The sequence below is a fragment of the Zophobas morio genome, unplaced genomic scaffold (genome assembly GCF_036711695.1).
Source record: "Zophobas morio isolate AGI-343-1 ecotype UQ-CSIRO unplaced genomic scaffold, CSIRO_AGI_Zmor_V1 ptg000008l, whole genome shotgun sequence".
Taxonomy (NCBI): Eukaryota; Metazoa; Arthropoda; class Insecta; order Coleoptera; family Tenebrionidae; genus Zophobas; species Zophobas morio.
In genome coordinates, this window is record NW_026972113.1 from 9,806,104 (window position 1) to 9,826,819 (window position 20,716).

The 20,716-nt window shown below is 28.5% G+C and overlaps 1 protein-coding gene across 1 annotated transcript in view; it reads left to right on the top strand.

Moving 5' to 3' along the window:
* Positions 1–2,023: 2,023 nt before the first annotated feature.
* LOC135125267 (probable peptidoglycan muropeptide transporter SLC46) overlaps positions 2,024–20,716 on the top strand; it is a 36,041-nt gene continuing 17,348 nt past the window's right edge. Inside the window, exons 1-2 of the mRNA XM_064050710.1 lie at positions 2,024–2,147; positions 11,609–12,578. Coding sequence (XP_063906780.1) covers positions 11,624–12,578 — 955 coding nt within the window. The 5' untranslated portion in view covers positions 2,024–2,147; positions 11,609–11,623. The remainder of the gene's footprint in view (positions 2,148–11,608; positions 12,579–20,716) is intronic.

A 20,716-nucleotide genomic window follows, 5' to 3' on the forward strand; every position in this document is an offset into this window, starting at 1 on the left:
ATCAATGTTGGCTTCTCGGCAAAATTCCAAATAATTCGGTTCCTGTGGATTTTAAAAGTTAGAAAGGTAAAAATAGGAGGAAATTAATAAATCAAAAGTATAAAAAAAAGTAAAAGAATCTCCTGAAAACAAAAAAAAAACAGTACATTGAGGTGGAGAACTACCTGGTTTTTGACATAACGTTCCTACAAATAAGAAAAATATTGATCTTAAATTATATATTTAGGCAGTCGAAAAAAAACTCAAAAATAGGACTGTCTTCCCCAAATTTTTACGATGACGTCATTAATTTTCTGCAGGGGACGACTAAACAAATTTTGAATCAATGTTGGCTTCTCGGCAAAATTCCAAATAATTCGGTTCCTGTGGATTTTAAAAGTTAGAAAGTCAAAAATAGGAGGAAATTAATAAACCAAAAGTATAAAAAAAAAGTAAAAGAATCTCCTGAAAACAAAAAAAAACAATATATTGAGGTGGAGAACTATCTGGTTTTTGACATAACGTTCCTTCAAATAAGAAAAATATTGATCTTAAATTATGTATTTAGACAGTCCAAAAAAAAAACTCTAAAATAGAACTGTCTTCCCCAAATTTTTACGAGACGTCATTCATTTTATGCAGGGGACGACTAAACAAATTTTGAATCAATGTTGGCTTCTCGGCAAAATTCCAAATAATACGATTCTTGTGGATTTTAAAAGTTAGAAAGTTAAAAATGGGAGGGAATTAATAAATCAAAAGTATAAAAAAAAGTAAAAGAATCTACTGAAAACAAAAAAAAAAGCAGTATATTGAGGTGGAAAACTATCTGGTTTTTGACATAACGTTCCTTGGATTAAGAAAAAAAAAAATCTTAAATTATTTAAACAGTCCAAAAAAAAAAAACGCTAAAATAGAACTGTCTTCCCCAAATTTTTACGATGACGTCATTCATTTTATGCAGGGGACGACTAAACAAATTTTGAATCAATGTTGGCTTCTCGGCAAAATTCCAAATAATTCGGTTCCTGTGGATTTTAAAAGTTAGAAAGTCAAAAATGCGAAGAAATTAATAAACCAAAAGTATAAAAAAACTAAAGGAATCTCCTGAAAACAAAAAAAAATCAAAATATTGAAGCGGAAAACTATCTGGTTTTTGACATAACGTTCCTTCAAATAAGAAAAATATTGATCTTAAATTATATATTTAGACAGTCAAAACAAAACCTCTAAAATAGGACTGTCTTCCCCAAAGTTTTACGATGACGTTATTCATTTTCTGCAGGGGACGATAAAAAAATTTTTGAATCAATATTAATTTCTTGGGAAAATTCTAAAAAACTTGGTTTGTGTGGATTTTAAAACAAAGAAAATCAAAAATAGAAGGAAATTAGTTAATCAAAACTATTAAAAAAAGTAAAAGAATCTCGTGAAAACAAAAAAAAAAACAGTATAATGAGGTGAAGGACTATTTCGGTTTTTACATAATGTTCCTTCAAATATGAAAAAAATTGATCCTAAATGACTTAAACAGTCAAAAAAAAAACAAATTTTAATTGATGTTGATTAAATTAGAAAAAAATCGTTTTATTTGGTTTCAATAAATTTTGCTTGAAGTTGGTAGAACTGTCACCCCACCTTACTTCCTGTTGCCAAGTATCTGAATCAGGTTCGACAACAGTAGCGCAAAGAAATCCCAGAGTTGATTAATTCTATTACCAATATCGAAAACAGGTATAAAAGATAGTTAAAAAAAATCAACTGAGGAAAAAACAATATAATGAGGCGGATCACCACATTGTTGCTACCAAATCGGCGCATCTTTATCGTCTTTACTTTACCACACATTTTAACCCGTCCGCATTTAACAGAAATAATGAAAAATCATCAGTTACCTCAAAATTTACAATCCTTGCTATAAAATTTTCCTCGTGTGTCCAATCACATTCGCGCTAATGACATTTTGATTGCAAGGCACCTGTGGTAGTGGGAAATGTGACGTAATGCTCGATAGTGGGACTGATTTTAACAATATAGTACTCCCCGGATTTAAACGCGAATTAATTGCACTGATAACTCCGGTCAGTCTTTTCCAGTACCGAAAGTGCAACGGATTAACATGACTTTGTGAGTGCGGAGACTCGTTCCAGTTACGATTTCGTGAAACCGTGAGTATTTCTTCCAATAAATAAAAAATCGCTACACAACCTCCAAATTTTGTAATTCGGGTGGGCGCGCAAATAATTGTTCATGAAAGTCGACAGTTTATTGCGATTGCGAGTTGTTAAAATTTTTGAGAGTGCGTTAAAAGCGATAATTTTATCGTTGTATCGTAATTGGAATTTTTGCGTTTTTAGTCATTTTTTTTTCGAAGGGAAATTTTGCCGGAGCGGATTTGTTCAAACTACTTTCTCTGTGTTATATCTGCTAATAAAGCAATAAAAATTCAGGATGTGATTTTTAATGAGTGTGTTATTCAGGTATTTGAAGACAAGTTGTAATTTATTTCGCGTCATACCTATTAAATGAATAAATATTAATGAAGGTTAACTGTATAATTTTATCAACGATAATTGCAGTGTTTAGAGACTCTTCCATGTCAATGCCAGTCACCTGTATTGTTTTGCGGGAAGAGATCGAGGTAATTATTGTGATTTGGCTGGAATCTACTGTGTTAATTAAAAAAACAAACAAAAAAAATGAAAGGGGTACTAGTTATAATAATGTAATAAACCAGCGACTGTATTTACACAGCAATTTTTGCATTTGTGCTAATTGCAACCTAAATGTTTGTTTTATCAAATTTCACTTTTGCATGTTTATAAAATACGTAAACAGGGTTTTTTATGATTGAAACAACAATTGTCAATTTAACTTATAAGAAACTGTAAAACGCACGTAAACGCGTTAAGTTTATAGTTAGTAGTCACGGTAAATCGTCACGGACATTTGTTTTGTTTAAATTTTACGAAATCACATGGTGTCAGAGTTTTAGTTTGTTACTTTAGCGTTAATTTTTACTATAGAAACAGTTTAGAAAACTTTGTATTGTTATCAATAAAATATTGTTATATTTTGAAAGAGTTTCACGGGCTTTTTTTTTTTGGAACATTTTGAAAGATTTTTGAGTATCTTAGTGTCCTTTTTAAACACTTTGAAAAAATCTGTGTTTTTTTTTGAAAAATTTGATAAGAATCTTAAAATAGTTTGTGTATTTTGGGGCTTCTAATGCTTTTTTTTTTGAGAGAATTTTGGGCTATTAGTTTTTTTTCTGAAGAATTCGGAAGAATTTCGGTGTTTCAAATATCTTGTAGTCTCTAGTGTTTTGTTTTTGAAAGAACTTTGGAAGAATCTCGGGGGTTCACTTTGTTTTTTTTTAATTTGAAAGAATTTTGAGAATCCTAATGTTTTTTAAAGAATTTTGAAAGAACTTCGAGGCTTCTAGTGTTTTGCTTTTAGAGTTCTTTTTTAACTTGAAAGAATCTTGAGATTCCCAGCGTTTTTTGTTAAAATTTGTAAGAATCTCGGAGAATCAGAGTGTCTAATTTTTGACAGAATTTGAAAGAATCTTGCTAGGGTCCTCAAGATCAATACTAGGTTTTTTGAAAGAATCTCGAAAGGTCAGAGTGTTTAGTTTTTGAAAGAATTTGAAGGAATCTTGAGGATCCTCTTGTTTTCTTTTAGAATTTGAAAGGATCTCGATGTCCCTGTGTTTTTTTATAAGTTGAAAGAATCTTGGGGATCTTAGAGTTTTTTGTTAGAATTTGATAGAATCTCGGAGGCTTAGAGTGTTTAGTTTTTGAAAAAATTTGAAAGAAGCTTAAGAATTCTAGTGTTTTTTTTAAACAATCTTGAAGGCTCAGAGTGTTTAGTTTTTGAAAGAATTTGAAAGAATCTGGAGTTTCCTGTGTTTTTTTTAATTTGAAAAATTCTTGAGGTTCCTAGCGGTCTTTGTTAGAATTTGAAAGAATCTTGAGGTTCCTAGTGTTTTCTCTTAGAATTTTAAAGAATCTCGAAGGCTTAAAGTGTTTAGTTTTGAAAGAATTTGAAAGAATCTTGAGGTTCCTATGTTTTTTGTTAGAATTTGAAAAAATCTTGAGAATCCTAGTATTCTATGTTAGAATTTACAAGAATCTCGAAGGATTAGGATGTTTAGTTTTTGAAAGAATTTGAGAGAATCTCAGAAGCTCAGCGTGTTCAGTTTTTGAAAACATTTGACAGAATCATGAGGATTCTAGTGTTTTATTTGTAAGAATCTTCAAGGCTCAGAGTGTTCAATTATTGAAAGAAATTGAAAGAATCTTGAGATCCCTGTATTTTTTTTATTTCAAAGAATCTTGAGGATCCCAGTGTTTTCTTTTAGAATTTGAAAGAATCAGAGTGTTTAGTTTTTGACATAATTTGAAAGAATCTTGGGAATTCTAGTGTTTTATTTGTAAGAATCTTGAAGGCTCAGAGTGTTTAGTTTTTGAAAGAATTTGAAAGAATCTGGAGTTTCCTGTGTATTTTTTAATTTGAAAGATTCTTGAGGTTCCTAGCGCTTTTTGTTAGAATTTGAAAGAATCTTGAGATTCCTAGTGTTTTCTCTTAGAATTTGAAAGCATCTCGAAGGCTTAAAGTGTTTAGTTTTGAAAGAATTTGAAAGAATCTTGAGATTCCTATGTTATTTTGTTAGAATTTGAAAAAATCTTAAGAATCCTGGTATTCTATGTTAGAATTTAAAAGAATCTCGAAGGATTGGAGTCTTTAGTTTTTGTAAGAATTTGAAAGAATCTCAGAGGCTCAGCGTGTTCAGTTTTTGAAAAAATTTGAAAGAATCTTGACGATTCTAGTGTTTTATTTTATGGCTCAGAGTGTTCAATTATTGAAAGAATTTGAAAGAATCTCGAGATCTCTGTATTTTTTTCAATTTCAAAGAATCTTGAGGATCCTAGTGTTTTCTTTTAGAATTTGAAAGAATCAGAGTGTTTAGTTTTTGACATAATTTGAAAGAATCTTGGGAATTCTAGTGTTTTATTTGTAAGAATCTTGAAGGCTCAGAGTGTTTAGTTTTTGAAAGAATTTGAAAGAATCTGGAGTTTCCTGTGTATTTTTTAATTTGAAAGATTCTTGAGGTTCCTAGCGCTTTTTGTTAGAATTTGAAAGAATCTTGAGTGTCCTAGTGTTTTCTCTTAGAATTTGAAAGAATCTCGAAGATTTAAAGTGTTTAGTTTTGAAAGAATTTGAAAGAATCTTGAGATTCCTATGTTTTTTGTTAGAATTTGAAAAAATCTTAAGAATCCTAGTATTCTATGTTAGAATTTAAAAGAATCTCGAAGGATTGGAGTGTTTAGTTTTTGAAAGAATTTGAAAGAATCTCAGAGGCTCAGCGTATTCAGTTTTTGAAAAAATTTGAAAGAATCTTGACGATTCTAGTGTTTTATTTCATGGTTCAGAGTGTTCAATTATTGAAAGAATTTGAAAAAATCTCGAGATCCCTGTATTTTTTTTATTGCAAAGAATCTTGAGGATTGTAGTGTTTTCTTTTAGAATTTGAAAGAATCAGAGTGTTTAGTTTTTGACATAATTTGAAAGAATCTTTGGAATTCTAGTGCTTTATTTGTAAGAATCTTGAAGGCTCAGAGTGTTTAGTTTTTGAAAGAGTTTGAAAGAATCTGGAGTTTCCTGAGTATTTTTTAATTTGAAAGATTCTTGAGGTTCCTAGCGCTTTTTGTTAGAATTTGAAAGAATCTTGAGGTTCCTAGTGTTTTCTCTTAGAATTTGAAAGAATCTCGAAGGCTTAAAGTGTTTAGTTTTGAAATAATTTGAAAGAATCTTGAGGTTCCTATGTTTTTTTGTTAGAATTTGAAAAAATCTTAAGAATCCTAGTATTCCATGTTAGAATTTAAAAGAATCTCGAAGGATTGGAGTGTTTAGTTTTTGAAAGAATTTGAAAGAATCTCAGAGGCTCAGCGTGTTCAGTTTTTGAAAGAATTTGAAAGAATCTGGAGTTTCCTGAGTATTTTTTAATTTGAAAGATTCTTGAGGTTCCTAGCGCTTTTTGTTAGAATTTGAAAGAATCTTGTGTTTCCTAGAGTTTTCTCTTAGAATTTGAAAGAATCTCGAACACTTAAAGTGTTTAGTTTTGAAAGAATTTTAAAGAATCTTGAGATTCCTATGTTTTTTGTTAGAATTTGAAAAAATCTTAAGAATCCTAGTATTCTATGTTAGAATTTAAAAGAATCTCGAAGGATTGGAGTGTTTAGTTTTTGAAAGAATTTGAAAGAATCTCAGAGGCTCAGCGTATTCAGTTTTTGAAAAAATTTAAAAGAATCTTGACGATTCTAGTGTTTTATTTCATGGTTCAGAGTGTTCAATTATTGAAAGAATTTGAAAAAATCTCGAGATCCCTGTATTTTTTTATTACAAAGAATCTTGAGGATCCTAGTGTTTTCTTTTAGAATTTGAAAGAATCAGAGTGTTTAGTTTTTGACATAATTTGAAAGAATCTTTGGAATTCTAGTGTTTTATTCGTAAGAATCTTGAAGGCTCAGAGTGTTTAGTTTTTGAAAAAATTTGAAAGAATCTGGAGTTTCCTGTGTTTTTTTTTAATTTGAAAGATTCTTGAGGTTCCTAGCGCTTTTTGTTAGAATTTGAAAGAACCTTGAGGTTCCTAGTGTTTTCTCTTAGGGTTTGAAAGAATCTCGAAGGCTTAAAGTGTTTAGTTTTGATAGAATTTGAAAGAATCTTGAGGTTCCTATGTTTTTTTGTTAGAATTTGAAAAAATCTTAAGAATCCTAGTATTCTATGTTAGAATTTAAAAGAATCTCGAAGGATTGGAGTGTTTAGTTTTTGAAAGAATTTGAAATAATCTCAGAGGCTCAGCGTATTCAGTTTTTGAAAAATTTGAAAGAATCTCGAGATCCCTGTATTTTTTTCAATTACAAAGAATCTTGAGGATCCTAGTGTTTTCTTTTAGAATTTGAAAGAATCAGAGTGTTTAGTTTTTGACATAATTTGAAAGAATCTTTGGAATTCTAGTGTTTTATTTGTAAGAATCTTGAAGGCTCAGAGTGTTTAGTTTTTGAAAAAATTTGAAAGAATCTGGAGTTTCCTGTGTTTTTTTTTAATTTGAAAGATTTCTGAGGATTCTAGCGTTTTTGTTAGAATTTCAAACAATCTTGAGAATCCTAGTGATTTATGTTAGAATTTGAAAGAATCTCGAAAGCTTGAAGTGTTTAGTTTTGAAAGAATTTGAAAGAATCTCGAAGACTTATAGTGTTTAGTTTTTGAAAAAATTTAAAAGAATTTTGAGAATCCTAATGTTGTATATGATAGAATTTGAATAAATCTCGAAGGCTTGGAGTATTTAGTTTTTGAAAGAATCTTGAGAATCCTAATGTTTCATATGATAGAATTTGAATAAATCTCGAAGGCTTGGAGTGTTTAGTTTTTGAAAGAATTTGGAGAATCCTAGTGTCTTATGTTAGAATTTGAAAGAATCTCGAAAGCCTAGAGTGTTTAGTTTTTGAAAAAATTTGAATGAATCTTGAGGTTTCTATTGTTTTTTGTTAGAACTTGAATAATCTTGAGAATTTTAGTATTTTATGTTAGAATTTATAAGAATCTCGAAGGTTTGGAGTGTTTAGTTTTGAAAGAATTTGAAAGAATCTCGAGGTTTCCGTATTTTTTTTTAATTTAAAAGATTCTTGAGGATTTTAGCGCTCTTTGTTAGAATTTGAAAGAATCTTGAGTTTGCTAGTGTTTTTTGTTAGAATTTGGAAGAACTCGGTGGTCAGAGTGTTTAGTTTTTGAAAGAATTTAAAAGAATCTTGGGAATTCTAGTGTTTTATGTTGGAATTTGAAAGAATCTTGGAGACTAAGAGTGTTTAGTTTTTGAAAGAATTTAAAATAATCTTAAGAATCCTAGTGTTTTATGTTATAATTTGCATAAATCCCGAAAGCTTGGAGTGTTTAGTTTTTGAAAGAATTTAAAAGAAACTTGAGAATTTTAGTGTTTTATGTGAAAGAATGTTGAAAAGTCAGTGTGTTTAGTTTTTGAAAGAATTTGAAAGAATCTTGATGTTCCTAATGTTTTTTTGTTAGAATTAATTTTCGAAACATTTTCAAAGAACCTCGGGGCCTTCTTGAAAAAGAATCTTGATTCTAGTGTGTTTTTTTTTGAGAATTTTGAAAGAACTTCGATGTTTCTAGTGTTTTGCTTTTAGAGTTTTTTTTAATTTGAAAGAATCTTGAGATTTTCAGCGTTTTTTGTTAAAATTTGTAAGAATCTCGGAGAATCAATTTCTGAAAGAATTGTTAAGAATCTTGCTAGAGTCCTCAAGATCAACACTAGGTTTTTTTTTGAAAGAATCTCGAAATATCAGAGTGTTTAGTTTTTGGAAGAATTTGAAAGAATCTTCAGGATCTTATTGTTTTCTTTTAGAATTTGAAAGAATCTTGAGGATCCTAGTGTTTTCTTTTAGAATTTGAAATAATCAGAGTGTTTAGTTTTTGACATAATTTGAAAGAATCTTGGGAATTCTAGTGTTTTATTTGTAAGAATCTTGAAGGCTCAGAGTGTTTAGTTTTTGAAAAAAGTTGAAACAAACTCGAGGTTCCTGTTTTTTTTATTTCAAGATTCCTGAGGATCCTAGTGTTTTTTGTTAGAATTTCAAACAATCTTGAGAATCCTAGTGATTTATGTTAGAATTTGAAAGAATGCCGAAGATCATAGTGTTTAGTTTTTGAAAGAATTTGAGAGGATCTTGAGAATCCTAATGTTTATTGATAGAATTTGAATAAATCTCGAAGGCTTGGAGTATTTAGTTTTTGAAAGAATTTGGATAATCCTAGTGTCTTATGTTAGAATTTGAAAGAATCTCGAAGGCTTAGAGTGTTTAGTTTTTGAAAGAATTTAAAAGAATCTTAAGGTTCCTATTGTTTTTTGTTAGAATTTGAAAACTCTTGAGAACTTTAGTATTCTATGTTAGAATTAAAAGAATCTCGCAGGTTTGGAGTGTTTAGTTTTGAAAAAATTTGAAAGAATCTCGGAGACTCAGAATTTTTTAAAGAATTTGGAAGAATCTCGAGGTTTCCGTATTTTTCTTAACTAAAAGATTCTTGAGGATTCTAGCGCTTTTTGTTAGAATTTGAAAGAATCTTTAATTTGCCAGTGATTTTTGTTAGAATGTGAAACAATCTTGAGAATCCTAGTGATTTATGTTAGAATTTGAAAGAATCTCGAAGGCTTGAAGTGTTTAGTTTTGAAAGAATTTGAAAGAATCCCGAAGATCATAGTGTTTAGTTTTTGAAAGGATTTGGGGAATCCTAGTGTCTTATCTTAGAATTTGAAAGAATCTCGAAGGCTTAGAGTGTTTAGTTTTTGAAAGAATTTGAAAAAATTTTGAGGTTCCTATTGTTTTTTCTTAGAATTTGAAAAATCTTGAGAATTTTAGTATTCTATGTTAGAATTTAAAATAATCTCGCAGGTTTAAAGTGTTTAGTTTTGAAAGAATTTGAAAGAATCTCGGAGACTCAGTGTTTAATTTTTTAAAGAATTTGAAAGAATCGAGGTTTCCGTATTTTTTTTTAATTTAAAAGATTCCTGAGGATCCTAGCGTTTTTTGATAGAATTTCAAACAATCTTGAGAATGCTAGTGGTTTTTGTTAGAATTTGGAAGAACTCGGAGGTCAGAGTGTTTAGTTTTTGAAAGAATTTGAAAGAATCTTGAGAATTCTAGTGTTTTTTTTTTAAAGATCTTGAAGGCTTAGAGTGTTTAGTTTTTGAAAGAATTTGATAGATTCTTGAGGATCCTAGCGTTTTTTGTTAGGATTTGAAAGAATCTTGAGAATCCTAGCGTTTTATGTTAGAATTTGAAAGAACCTCGAATGCTTGGAGTATTTAGTTATTGAAAGAATTTGAAAATAATCTCGGAGACTTAGACGGTTTAGTTTTTGAAAGAATTTGAAAGAATCTTGAGGATCCCAATATTTTTTGTCAGAATTTGAAAGACTCGGAATCTCAGTTTAGTTTTTGAAATAATTTGAAAGAATCTTGAGAATTCTAGTACTTCTTTAAACAATCTTGAAGTCTCAGAGTGTTTAGTTTTTGAAAGCATTTGAAAGAACCTTTAGAATCCTAGTGTTTTATGTTAGAATTTGAAAGAATCTTGGAGACTCAGAGTGTTTAGTTTTTGAAAGAATTTAAAAGAATCTTAAGAATCCTAGTGTTTTATGTTAGAATTTGCATAAATCCCGAAGGCTTTGAGTGTTCAGTTTTTGAACGAATTTGAAAGAATCTCGAAGACTTAGAGTGTTTAGTTTTTGAAAGAATTTTAAAGAATCTCGAGGCCCCTGTGTTTTTTTTAATTTGAAAGACTCTTGAGGATCCTAGCGTTTTTTCTTAGAATTTGAAAGAATCTTAAGGTTCCTAGTATTTTTTTGTTAGAATTAATTTTCGTAATATTTTGAAAGAACTTCGAGGCCCTGTTGAAAAAGAATCTTGATTCTAGTGTGTTTTTTTGAGAATTTTGAAAGAATCTCGGATCCCTGGTGTTTTTTTTTAATGAAAAAATCTTCAGATCTGTAGTATTAGGCCTTATAGTGTTTTATCTCTAAAAAAAAAGAATCTCGGGACTCTTGGTGGCTGTTTTTGAAAGAAATTATAAGAATTCTCAGGTCCCTAGTGTTTTTTTTTTAGAATTTAAAATAATCTCGTGTTCTGTTTCTTAAAAAAGTTGAGAAAGAATTTCGGGATTCCTCCATGTTTTGTTTTTAATTTGAAAATATCGGGGGTAATTAGTGTGTTGTTTTGGCATAAGATTAAAAGAACCAAAGCAACCTTTATCGTCTTGTTTTTGAAGTATTTTCATAAACACTTCCATTTTTAACCACAAATCCAGTTTCAAGAAAAATATCATGAATCCCATTAACGCGTCCACTTTAGAAGCAAGAAAACTCTACCTTTTTTAACAAAGTGAATAAAAAAATTAAAAAATATCACAGGAATGCAGTTTTATTCGAACGGTAAAACCTTCGTTTAATTTATTCGCTTTTCGTCCTGTTTACACACACGATCCTTGAACTTCTGCACTCATCTTGACAAAAACCTTAAATGTTGTTGTAAATAAAAATGAAACGTTGCTACATCGGAAATGGCATTTCAATGTTAAGTCCATGGGAACGAACACAACAAAAGAAACGATAATTAATTTTTCTTCCAACATCACGTTTACAGGAAAAAACACGGATGATGTGGAATTTTTTAAACACAGTTACGCATGTAAAAAAATACCGGAATAAACTGTCTGCGCATTTTTGCATAAACAAGGAATTTCAAGCGAAATCCAGACATACTAAAAGCTCGAGGTGACGTCAACTTTTAGAGTTTGTTGTAAACGATATCAAAAAATCGTTTCAATCTTCTAGTGAACAAATTAACACCACAATAAACAAATATCTCTCACTTTATTGTCATTGCGTAAAATAATCACCAACTCACCGCATTTTTCCACCGTAAACATGTTTTGCACAAAATCGCAAAAACTCGGTCCTGCAAGTCCTTGAATGTGTGAGATTACACAATAATGATAGTTTCGGTCATGCACACGTTTTTGCACTATCACTCAAGGTGAGCCCCCTTTTTCAGATACTACACGCCAAGATGGCAAAGGCCACCAAGACCTCCACGGAGAAGAAACAAGAAGCTGAGAAGACCTCCACAATCAAGGAGCTGAAAATGAGCGACATGACCTGGAGGGAGCGCTACCGGTTCTTCATCGACAACATCACCGTGGAGCCCATGCTGGCCTGCTACATCATCCCCAGCGTGTTCGCCAGCCTGGCCACCCAAAACCTGAACCTGGAGAAAGCTTGCAGAGTCAATCTCGGCTACTCCAAGGAGGTGTGCGACGCTCTGAGCATCCGCGACACCGCCAACTACACCAAAGAGGAAGAGGCGGTGCAGCAGCTGGTGGCCTCCATGGGGGTGTGGAAAACCATGCTCCAGAGCGCCTTACCCGCGTTCTTGATCATGTTCGTGGGGTCGTGGAGCGACCGCTGGGGGCAGAGAAAACCCTGCATGCTCCTCCCCATCGTAGGGGAGCTTTGTACAGTAATCGGGCTCATCTTCTGCACGTTTTTTTTCTACGAACTCCCCATGGAGGTGGCGGGGTTCATCGAAGGTCTCTTCCCGGCTCTCACCGGGGGTTGGTTCACCATGTTCATGGGGGTCTTCAGCTACATCGCTGACGTCACTACCGTGGAAATGCGAACATTACGAATCGGAATCGTCAACGTCTTCTGCTCCCTGGGGGTGCCCATAGGGCTAGCTCTCAGCGGAGTCCTGTACAAAAAAATCGGTTTCTACGGGGTGTTCTCCATCTCGGGGGTTATGTACATCATGGCGCTCTACTACGGGATCACCAGGTTCAAAGAAGCCAAGAAGGTGGACGTTCCGACTTTAGATAACAAACCCTGTGCTTTCGTGAGGGACTTCTTCGACGTGAGGCACCTGTGGGAGACTTTCACGGTTGCTTTCAAGAAAGGGGAGAATAATAGGAGGACCAAGGTGATGCTGATCATGTTGGTCGTGATGGTGGTGATTGGACCTTTACACGGTGAGTTACGTGGGTGTCCTCAAGGGGCTCGGTTTGGACAATTGCTGTTATTTTTAGTGTGACCTTCGATTTTTTCGCGGTGTTACGTTGAGGGATTTCATTACGGATACGTTGATACTTAACATTGACATGGATATTCAGCGAAATTCGATTCGAGGTGTCGTTAACAGTAACGGGATTTTACGGTGTGGGTGGCATTGTGAGGGAAAGGAAGGAAGAAATCGGCTTCCGATCCAACGCAGCGTTAAATGGTTTTTTTCCCATTTGGAATCAATGTTTTTAAAGTTTTGGGGAATTTTGTCACGGTTGGTATGAAAAACGTCGGGATGTATTTGTATTTGATGTTTATTTTATTTGTTATTTGACAATGACATTTGTAATGGCCACCAATCTTGGAAACAAATTTCACCAGTTCTGTTACGAAACTCAATTAAGCCATCAAAGCTTTTTTTATACACACTACAATAAAGTCTATAGTTTTAATTTTTAAATTTTCGAATTTTTATTTTTCGGTTTTTCGATTCATCAATTTTTTGAATTTTCAGTTTTTCCATTTTATCCAAATTTGAATTTTTTGGTTTCTCGAATTTTAATTTTTCATTTAATTCATTTTACGTTTTTGCAATTTTTATATTTTTAAATTTTTCGTTTCCGCGATTTTTGATTTTTTTTGGTTATTCAGTTTTTGATTTTTCCAGTTTTCGATTTTTTGGTTTTAAATTTTGGCTTTTAGGTTTTTTAAATTTACAATTTTTCGATATTCAATTTTCGACTATTCGATTTGCCAGTATTTGAATTTGTTGCTTTTTCAGTTATACCATTTTTTGATTTTTAATTTTAAGTTTTTGGAATTTTTGGATTTTTCAAGTTTACAGTTTTTTGATATATCAAAATGTGGACATATCGATTTCTCCATTTTTCAACTTTTGAATTTTTCAAATTGGTTTTTAAATTTACAAATTTTGGTTTTTAGGTTTTCAATTTTTGAATTTTTCGATATTCAGTTTTCGGTGTTTTGATTTACCGTTTTTTTATTATCGATTTTTTTATTTCAATTTTCAACTTTAGAATTTGTTAATTTATTGTCAATTTTTTAAGTTTTCATTTTTCTATTTTTTGATTTGCCGATTTCTGAATTTGGGGAATCCTTCAATAGAGATTTTTTAGTTTTTCGAATTTTCATTTTTTCGATTTTTAATTTTTCGGTTATCGATTTTTAATTTTTCAGTATTTCAAATCTTCGTTTATTTAAATTTTCGATTTTTCAATTTTTCAAAATTTGGGTATTTCTCCCAATTTTTTAACTTTTAAATTTTTAAAACTGTTTTGGATTTTGAAATTTGGATTTTTAGGTTTTCAATTTTTGAATTTTTCGATATTCAATTTTGATTTTTCGAATTGTCGATTCCTTCAGTTTATCGAATTTTCATTTTCTCGGTTTTTAATTTTTCAACTTATCCGATTTTTAGTCAATCAATTTTTCGATTTTTTAGTTGTAGATTTTTTATTTTTCAATTTTCAAGTTTTCATTTCTTCAAATTTTCGATATTTCAATTTTACATTTTTACATTTTTGTAGTTTTATAATTTTTCAAAGTTTGGATATTTTAATTCCTCAATTTTTCAACTTTGGGATTTTAAAAATATTTTTCATTTTTTTATTCCTTGAATTGTTTCATTTGAAATTTTTCATTTTTTCGATTCTTAATTTTCCGGCATTCCTGATTTTCAAAGATCGATTTTTTATTTTTTAATTTTTCAAGTCTTCGTTTCTTTAATTTTTCAAAATTTGGATATTTTAATTTCTCAATTTTTCAACTTTTTATTAATGGTTTTAGGTTTATAAATTTTTTTGGTTTGCAATTTTTTTAACCTTTAATTTTTAAATTTTAGAATTTCTATTTTTTGGTTTTTCGATTCATCAATTGTTCGAATTTTTAGTTACGGTTTTTCAGTTTTTCTATTTTTCCGAGTTTCAGTTTTATAATTTTTCAAATGTTGCATTTTTTCCATTTTATCTAAATTTAGAATTTTTTGGTTTCTCGAATTTTAATTTTTCATTTAATTCATTTTATGTTTTTGCAATTTTTATATTTTTAAATTTTTCGTTTCCGCGATTTTTGATTTTTTTTTGATTATTCAGTTTTTGATTTTTCCAGTTTTCAATTTTTGGTTTTAAATTTTGGCTTTTAGGTTTTTTAAATTTACAATTTTTCGATATTCAATTTTCGACTATTCGATTTGCCAGTATTTGAATTTGTTGCTTTTTCAGTTATACCATTTTTTGATTTTTAATTTTAAGTTTTTGGAATTTTTGGATTTTTCAAGTTTACAGTTTTTTGATATATCAAAATGTGGACATTTCGATTTCTCCATTTTTCAACTTTTGTGAATTTTTCAAATTGGTTTTTAAATTTACAAATTTTGGTTTTTAGGTTTTCAATTTTTGAATTTTTCGATATTCAGTTTTCGATGTTTCGATTTACCGTTTTTTTATTATCGATTTTTTTATTTCAATTTTCAACTTTAGAATTTGTTAATTTATTGTCAATTTTTCAAGTTTTCATTTTTAAATGTTTCAAATTTTTCTTCAATTTGTAGTTTCTTGTTACATATTCCATTTTCCGATTTTCGATTCATAAATTTTTCACTTCTCCGATTTTTGTAATTATCGATTCTTTAGGTTTTTAATTTTGAAATTTTTCAATATTCAATTTTAGATTTTTTGATTTGCCGATTTCTGAATTTGTGGAATGCTTCAATATAGATTTTTCAGTTTTTCGAATTTTCATTTTTTCGATTTTTAATTTTTCGGCATTCCCGATTTTTAAGTTATTGATTTTTAATTTTTCAGAATTTCAAACCTTCGTTTCTTTAAATTTTCGATTTTTCAAATTTTCAAAATTTGGATATTTCTTTCTATTTTTTAACTAAATTTTTAAAATTGTTTTTTGGATTTTGAAATTTGGGTTTTTAGGTTTTCAATTTTTGAATTTTTCGATATTCAATTTTGATTTTTGATTTGTCGATTCCTTCAATTTATAGACTTTTCAGTTTATCGAATTTTCATTTTCTTGATTTTTAATTTTTCCGCATTCCATTTTTCGAATTTTTAATGTTACGGTTTTTCAGTTTTTCTATTTTTCCGAGTTTCAGTTTTACAATTTTTCAAATGTTCCATTTTTTCCATTTTATCCAAATTTAGAATTTTTGGTTTCTCGAATTTTAATTTTTCATTTAGTTCATTTTACGTTTTTGCAATTTTTATATTTTTAAATTTTTCGTTTCCGCGATTTTTGATTTTTTTTGGTTATTCAGGTTTTCATTTTTCCAGTTTTCGATTTTTTAGTTTTAAATTTTGGCTTTTAGGTTTTTTAAATTTAAAATGTTCCGGTATTCAATTTTCGACTATGCGATTTGCCAGTATTTGAATTTGTTGCTTTTTCAACTTTTCAAGTTTTCGTTTCTTCAATTTTTTGATTTTCAACTTTACGTTTTTGGAATTTTTGGAATTTTCAAGTTTACAGTTTTTCGATATATCAAAATTTGGACGTTTCGATTTCTCAATTTTTCAACTTTTGAATTTTTCAAGTTGGTTTTTAAATTTACAAATTTTGGTTTTTGGGTTTTCTATTTTTGAATTGTTCGATATTCAGTTTTCGATGTTTCGATTTGCCGTTTTATCAATATTTTTCAGTTTATCGGATTTTCATTTCCTCTTTTTTTTATTTTTCGGCTTTCCCGTTTTTTTATTATCGATTTTTTTATTTCAATTTTCGACTTTAGAATTTGTTAATTTGTTGTCAATTTTTCAAGTTTCCATTTTTAAATGTTTCAAATTTTTCTTCAATTTTTAGTTTCTTGTTACATATTCCATTTTCCGATTTTCGATTCATAAATTTCTCACTTCTCCGTTTTTTGTAATTATCGATTCTTTAGGTTTTTAATTTTGAAATTTTTCAATATTCAATTTTCGATTTTTTGATTCGCCGATTTCTGAATTTGTGGAAATATAGAGATTTTTCAGTTTTTCGAATTTTCATTTTTTCGATTTTTAATTTTTCGACATTCCGGATTTTTAAGTTATCGATTTTTAATTTTTCAGTATTTCAAATTTTTCTAAATTTGGATATTTTGGAGTTTGAAATTTGGGCCTTTAAGTTTTCAATTTTTGGATTTTCCGATGCTCAATTTTGATTTTTCGATTTGTCGATTCCTTCAATTTATAGACTATTCAGTTTATCGAATTTTCATTTTCTCGATTCTTAATTTTTTAACTTTTCCGATTTTTAGTCATTTCATTTTTCGGTTTTTTAGTTATAGATTTTTTATTTTTCAATTTTCAAGTTTTCATTTCTTCAAATTTTCGATATTTCAATTTTACATTTTTGTAGTTTTATAATTTTTCAAAGTTTGGTTATTTTAATTCTTCAATTTTTAAAATATTTTTAATTTTTTTATTCCTTGAATTGTTTCATTTGGAATTTTTAGAGTTTTCACTTTTAAATTTTTCAGTTTTTAGAATTTTCATTTTCTCGATTTTTCCAGCATTATTTATTTTTCAGTGATCGATTTTTTATTTTTTATTTTTTCAAGTCTTCGTTTCTTTAATTTTTAAATTTTAGAATTTCTATTTTTTGGTTTTTCGACTCACCAATATTTCGAATTTTTAGTGTTAGGATTTTTCAATTTTTCTACTTTTCCGAGTTTCAGTGTTACTATTTTCAAATATTCCATTTTTTACCCTTTAACCAAATTTAGAATTTTTCAGTTTCGATTTTTAACTTTTTATTTCTTTCAATTTTACGTTTTTGCAAATTTTCGATTTTTTAATTAGATTTTTCAGACTTTGCTTCTGCGATTTTTTTATTCTCAGTTTTTCATCTTTTCAATGTTTTTGAATTTTTAGTTTTTTAAAATTTTGTTTATAGGTTTTTGAAGTTTTATATTTTTCGATATTCAATTTTTCGTTTTGCCAATTTTTGAATGTGTTGATTTTCTCAATTATTCCACCATTTTTTCGATTTTTTCGTTATCGGTTTTTTATTTTTTAATTATTTGATTTTTCGACTATTCAATATTCCGATTTTTCAAAATTTGGACATTTCAATTTCTCAATTTTTCCACTTTTGAATTTAGTTTTCGATTCCTTCAATTCATAGATTTTTCAGTTTGTCTGATTTTCGTTTTTTTGATTTTCAATTTTTCGACTTTTCCGATTTTTGGTTATTTCGTTTTTAGATTTTTGCAATTTTACACTTTTTCAAAATTTGGATATTTTAATGTCTCAATTTTTCAAATTTTGTATTTAAAATTTTTTTTTGTTCCTGGAACTGTTAGTTTGCAATTTTTCGAGTTTTCATTTTTAAATTGTTCAAATTTTTCTTCCATTTTTAATTCTTTGTTACACATTCCATTTTCCCATTTTCCATTCATAAATTTTTCAGTTCTCCGATTTTTGTAATTGTAGATTTTTTAGGTTTTTACAATTTTAAAATTTTTCTATATTCAATTTTCAATTTTTTGATTTGCCGATTTTTGAATTTGTCGATTCCTTTAATTTATAGATTTTTTTGTTTTTGAATTTCCATTTTCTCGGTTTTAAATTTTTCTCCATTCCCGATTTTTCAGTTAACGGTTTTTTATTTTTAGGTTTTTCAAGACTTTGTTTCTTTGGTTTTTCGATTTTTCAAAATTTGGACATTTCAATTTCTCATTTTTTCCACTGTTGAATTTTTCGATATTTAATTTTTGATTTTTCGGGATGCCGATTTTTCAGTTTGTCGATTCCTTCAAGTCATAGATTTTTCAGTTAGTCGGATTTTCGTTTTTTTGATTTTTAATTTTTCGACTTTTCCGATTTTTGGTTATTTCATTTTTAGATTTTTGCAATTTTACAATTTTTCAAAATTTGGATATTTTAATTTCTCAATTTTTCAAATTTTGTATTTTAATTTGTTTTTTCGTTCCTGGAATTGTTAGTTTGCAATTTTTCGAGTTTTTATTTTTAAATTTTTCAAGTTTTTCTTCAATTTTTAATTCCTTGTTACGCATTCCATTCATAAATTTTTCTATATTCAATTTTCGATTTTTTGATTTGCCGATTTTTGAATTTGTCGATTTCTTTAATTTATGGATTTTTCTGTTTTTGAATTTCCATTTTCTCGATTTTAAATTTTTCTCCATTTCCGATTTTTCAGTTAACGACTTTTTATTTTGAGGTTTTTCAAGACTTCGTTTCTTTAGTTTTTCGATTTTTCAAAATTTGGACATTTTATTTTCTTTAGTCTTCCAGTTTTTTTTTGTTTTCGAATTGTGTTTTTTTTATTTTTTAGTTTCTTTTAAGTTTATAATTTTTTCAATTTTTTAGTACCATAATTTTGAGATTTTCAGTTTTTAGTTTTCTCAAGTTTTACATTTTTCGATATTCAGAAGTTGATTTTTCGATTTGGCGATTTTTGAATTTGTCGACTTACAGATTTTTTGGGTTTTTTAAAATTGGTCAAGTCTTTCAATTTTTTTGTTCTTTGCATTGTTCGATTTGCAATTTTTCAAATTTTCATTTTAAGATTTTTCAAATTTTGTAATTTTTCTTCATTTTTTCGTTTCCACTATAACAAATTATTATCCAATTAGAAATATTTCTCAATACTTAAGGGGAAGGTCTACGCGCCAATTTTAGCACTTTAGTAAACTCCAGTGTATACTGTTAAAAAAATATACAAGAGATAAAGTAAATTTATTCGTTTATTCCCTCTCAAAAAATTGTTGACGTCATCTCAAATTTTTTCAAATTTTTCGTTCCTCATTTCCTCAATTTTCAGGTTACTGATTTTTATTTTTCATTTTTCCGATTTTTTAATTTTTATTTTCACGATTTTATTTCAGAATTTTTTGTTTTTTTATTTCCTTTATTTTTTTTTGATAATTCAATTTCTCGATTTTCGAATTTTCAATTTTTAGATTTTTTAGTTTTAATTTTTGAATTTCTCGTTTATCCGAATCTTCAATTTTTTGATTTTTACTTTTTAAATTCCTAGTTTTTTGATTTACCAATTTTTGGAATTTTAAGTGTTCGGTTTTTCGACGTGTCAATTTTGAGTTTTACCATTTTTCAGTTTTTCGGTTTTTCTATTTGTCAATTTTTCCGATTTCTCGTTTTTTCTGCTCATCAGGTATTCCATTTCTTCGATTTGAATTTTATATTTCAGTTTTTCGATTTACCAATTTTTATGTTTTTCGATTTTCGATATTTGGACTTATCAGTTTTTGAGTTTCATCATTTTTCAAGTTTTCGACTTTTCCGACTTTTCAATTCTTCTATTTTTCGAGCTTTAGCTATCGATTTTTATTTTCCAAATTTTCAATTTTAAACAAATTTAATTCATCAGTTTTTCAACTTTTGAATTTTTTTAATGGTTTCAGTATTTCATTTTTTGTTCTTTGAATTATTCGATTTGCAATTTTTCACGCTTTCACTTTCAAATGTTACAATTGTTGAATTTTAGGATCTTTAAATTACGCAATTTTTTTATTTTTATTTTTTCAATTTTTCGGTTTTTAATATTTAAATTTTTCGATATTTCAATTTTTCAAATTTTCAATCTTTGATTTCTCAACTTTTTGAGTTTTTCTTTTGTTTATGTTTTTCAATTTTCGACATTCGGACCTATCAATTTTCGAGTTCCACCATTTTTCAATTCTTTTATTTTTCGATTTTTACCAATCGATTTTTTATTTTCCAAATTTTCAATTTTTCAAAATATTAATTTTTCATATTTCAACTTTTAAAGCCTTGAATTTTTCAAGTTTTCATTTTAAGATTTTTCAAATTTTGTGATTTTTCCTCATTTTTTAATTTCTTCTTCTATTTTCCAATTTTCAATCCATAAAGATTTCTTTTTGTTTTAATATCATAATTTGAGATTTTGAATTTTTAGTTTTTAGTCTTCTTAGGTTTTACATTTTTCGATATTCAATTTTCGAATTTTCGATTTGGCAATTTTTGAATTTGTGGACACCTCCAATTTATAGATTTTCCAGTTTTTCGGATTTTGATTTTCTCGATTTTGAATTTTTCAACATTTTCGATTTTTTAGTTTTCGATTTTTCGTTTTCGTTCCTTCCACTTGTCGATTT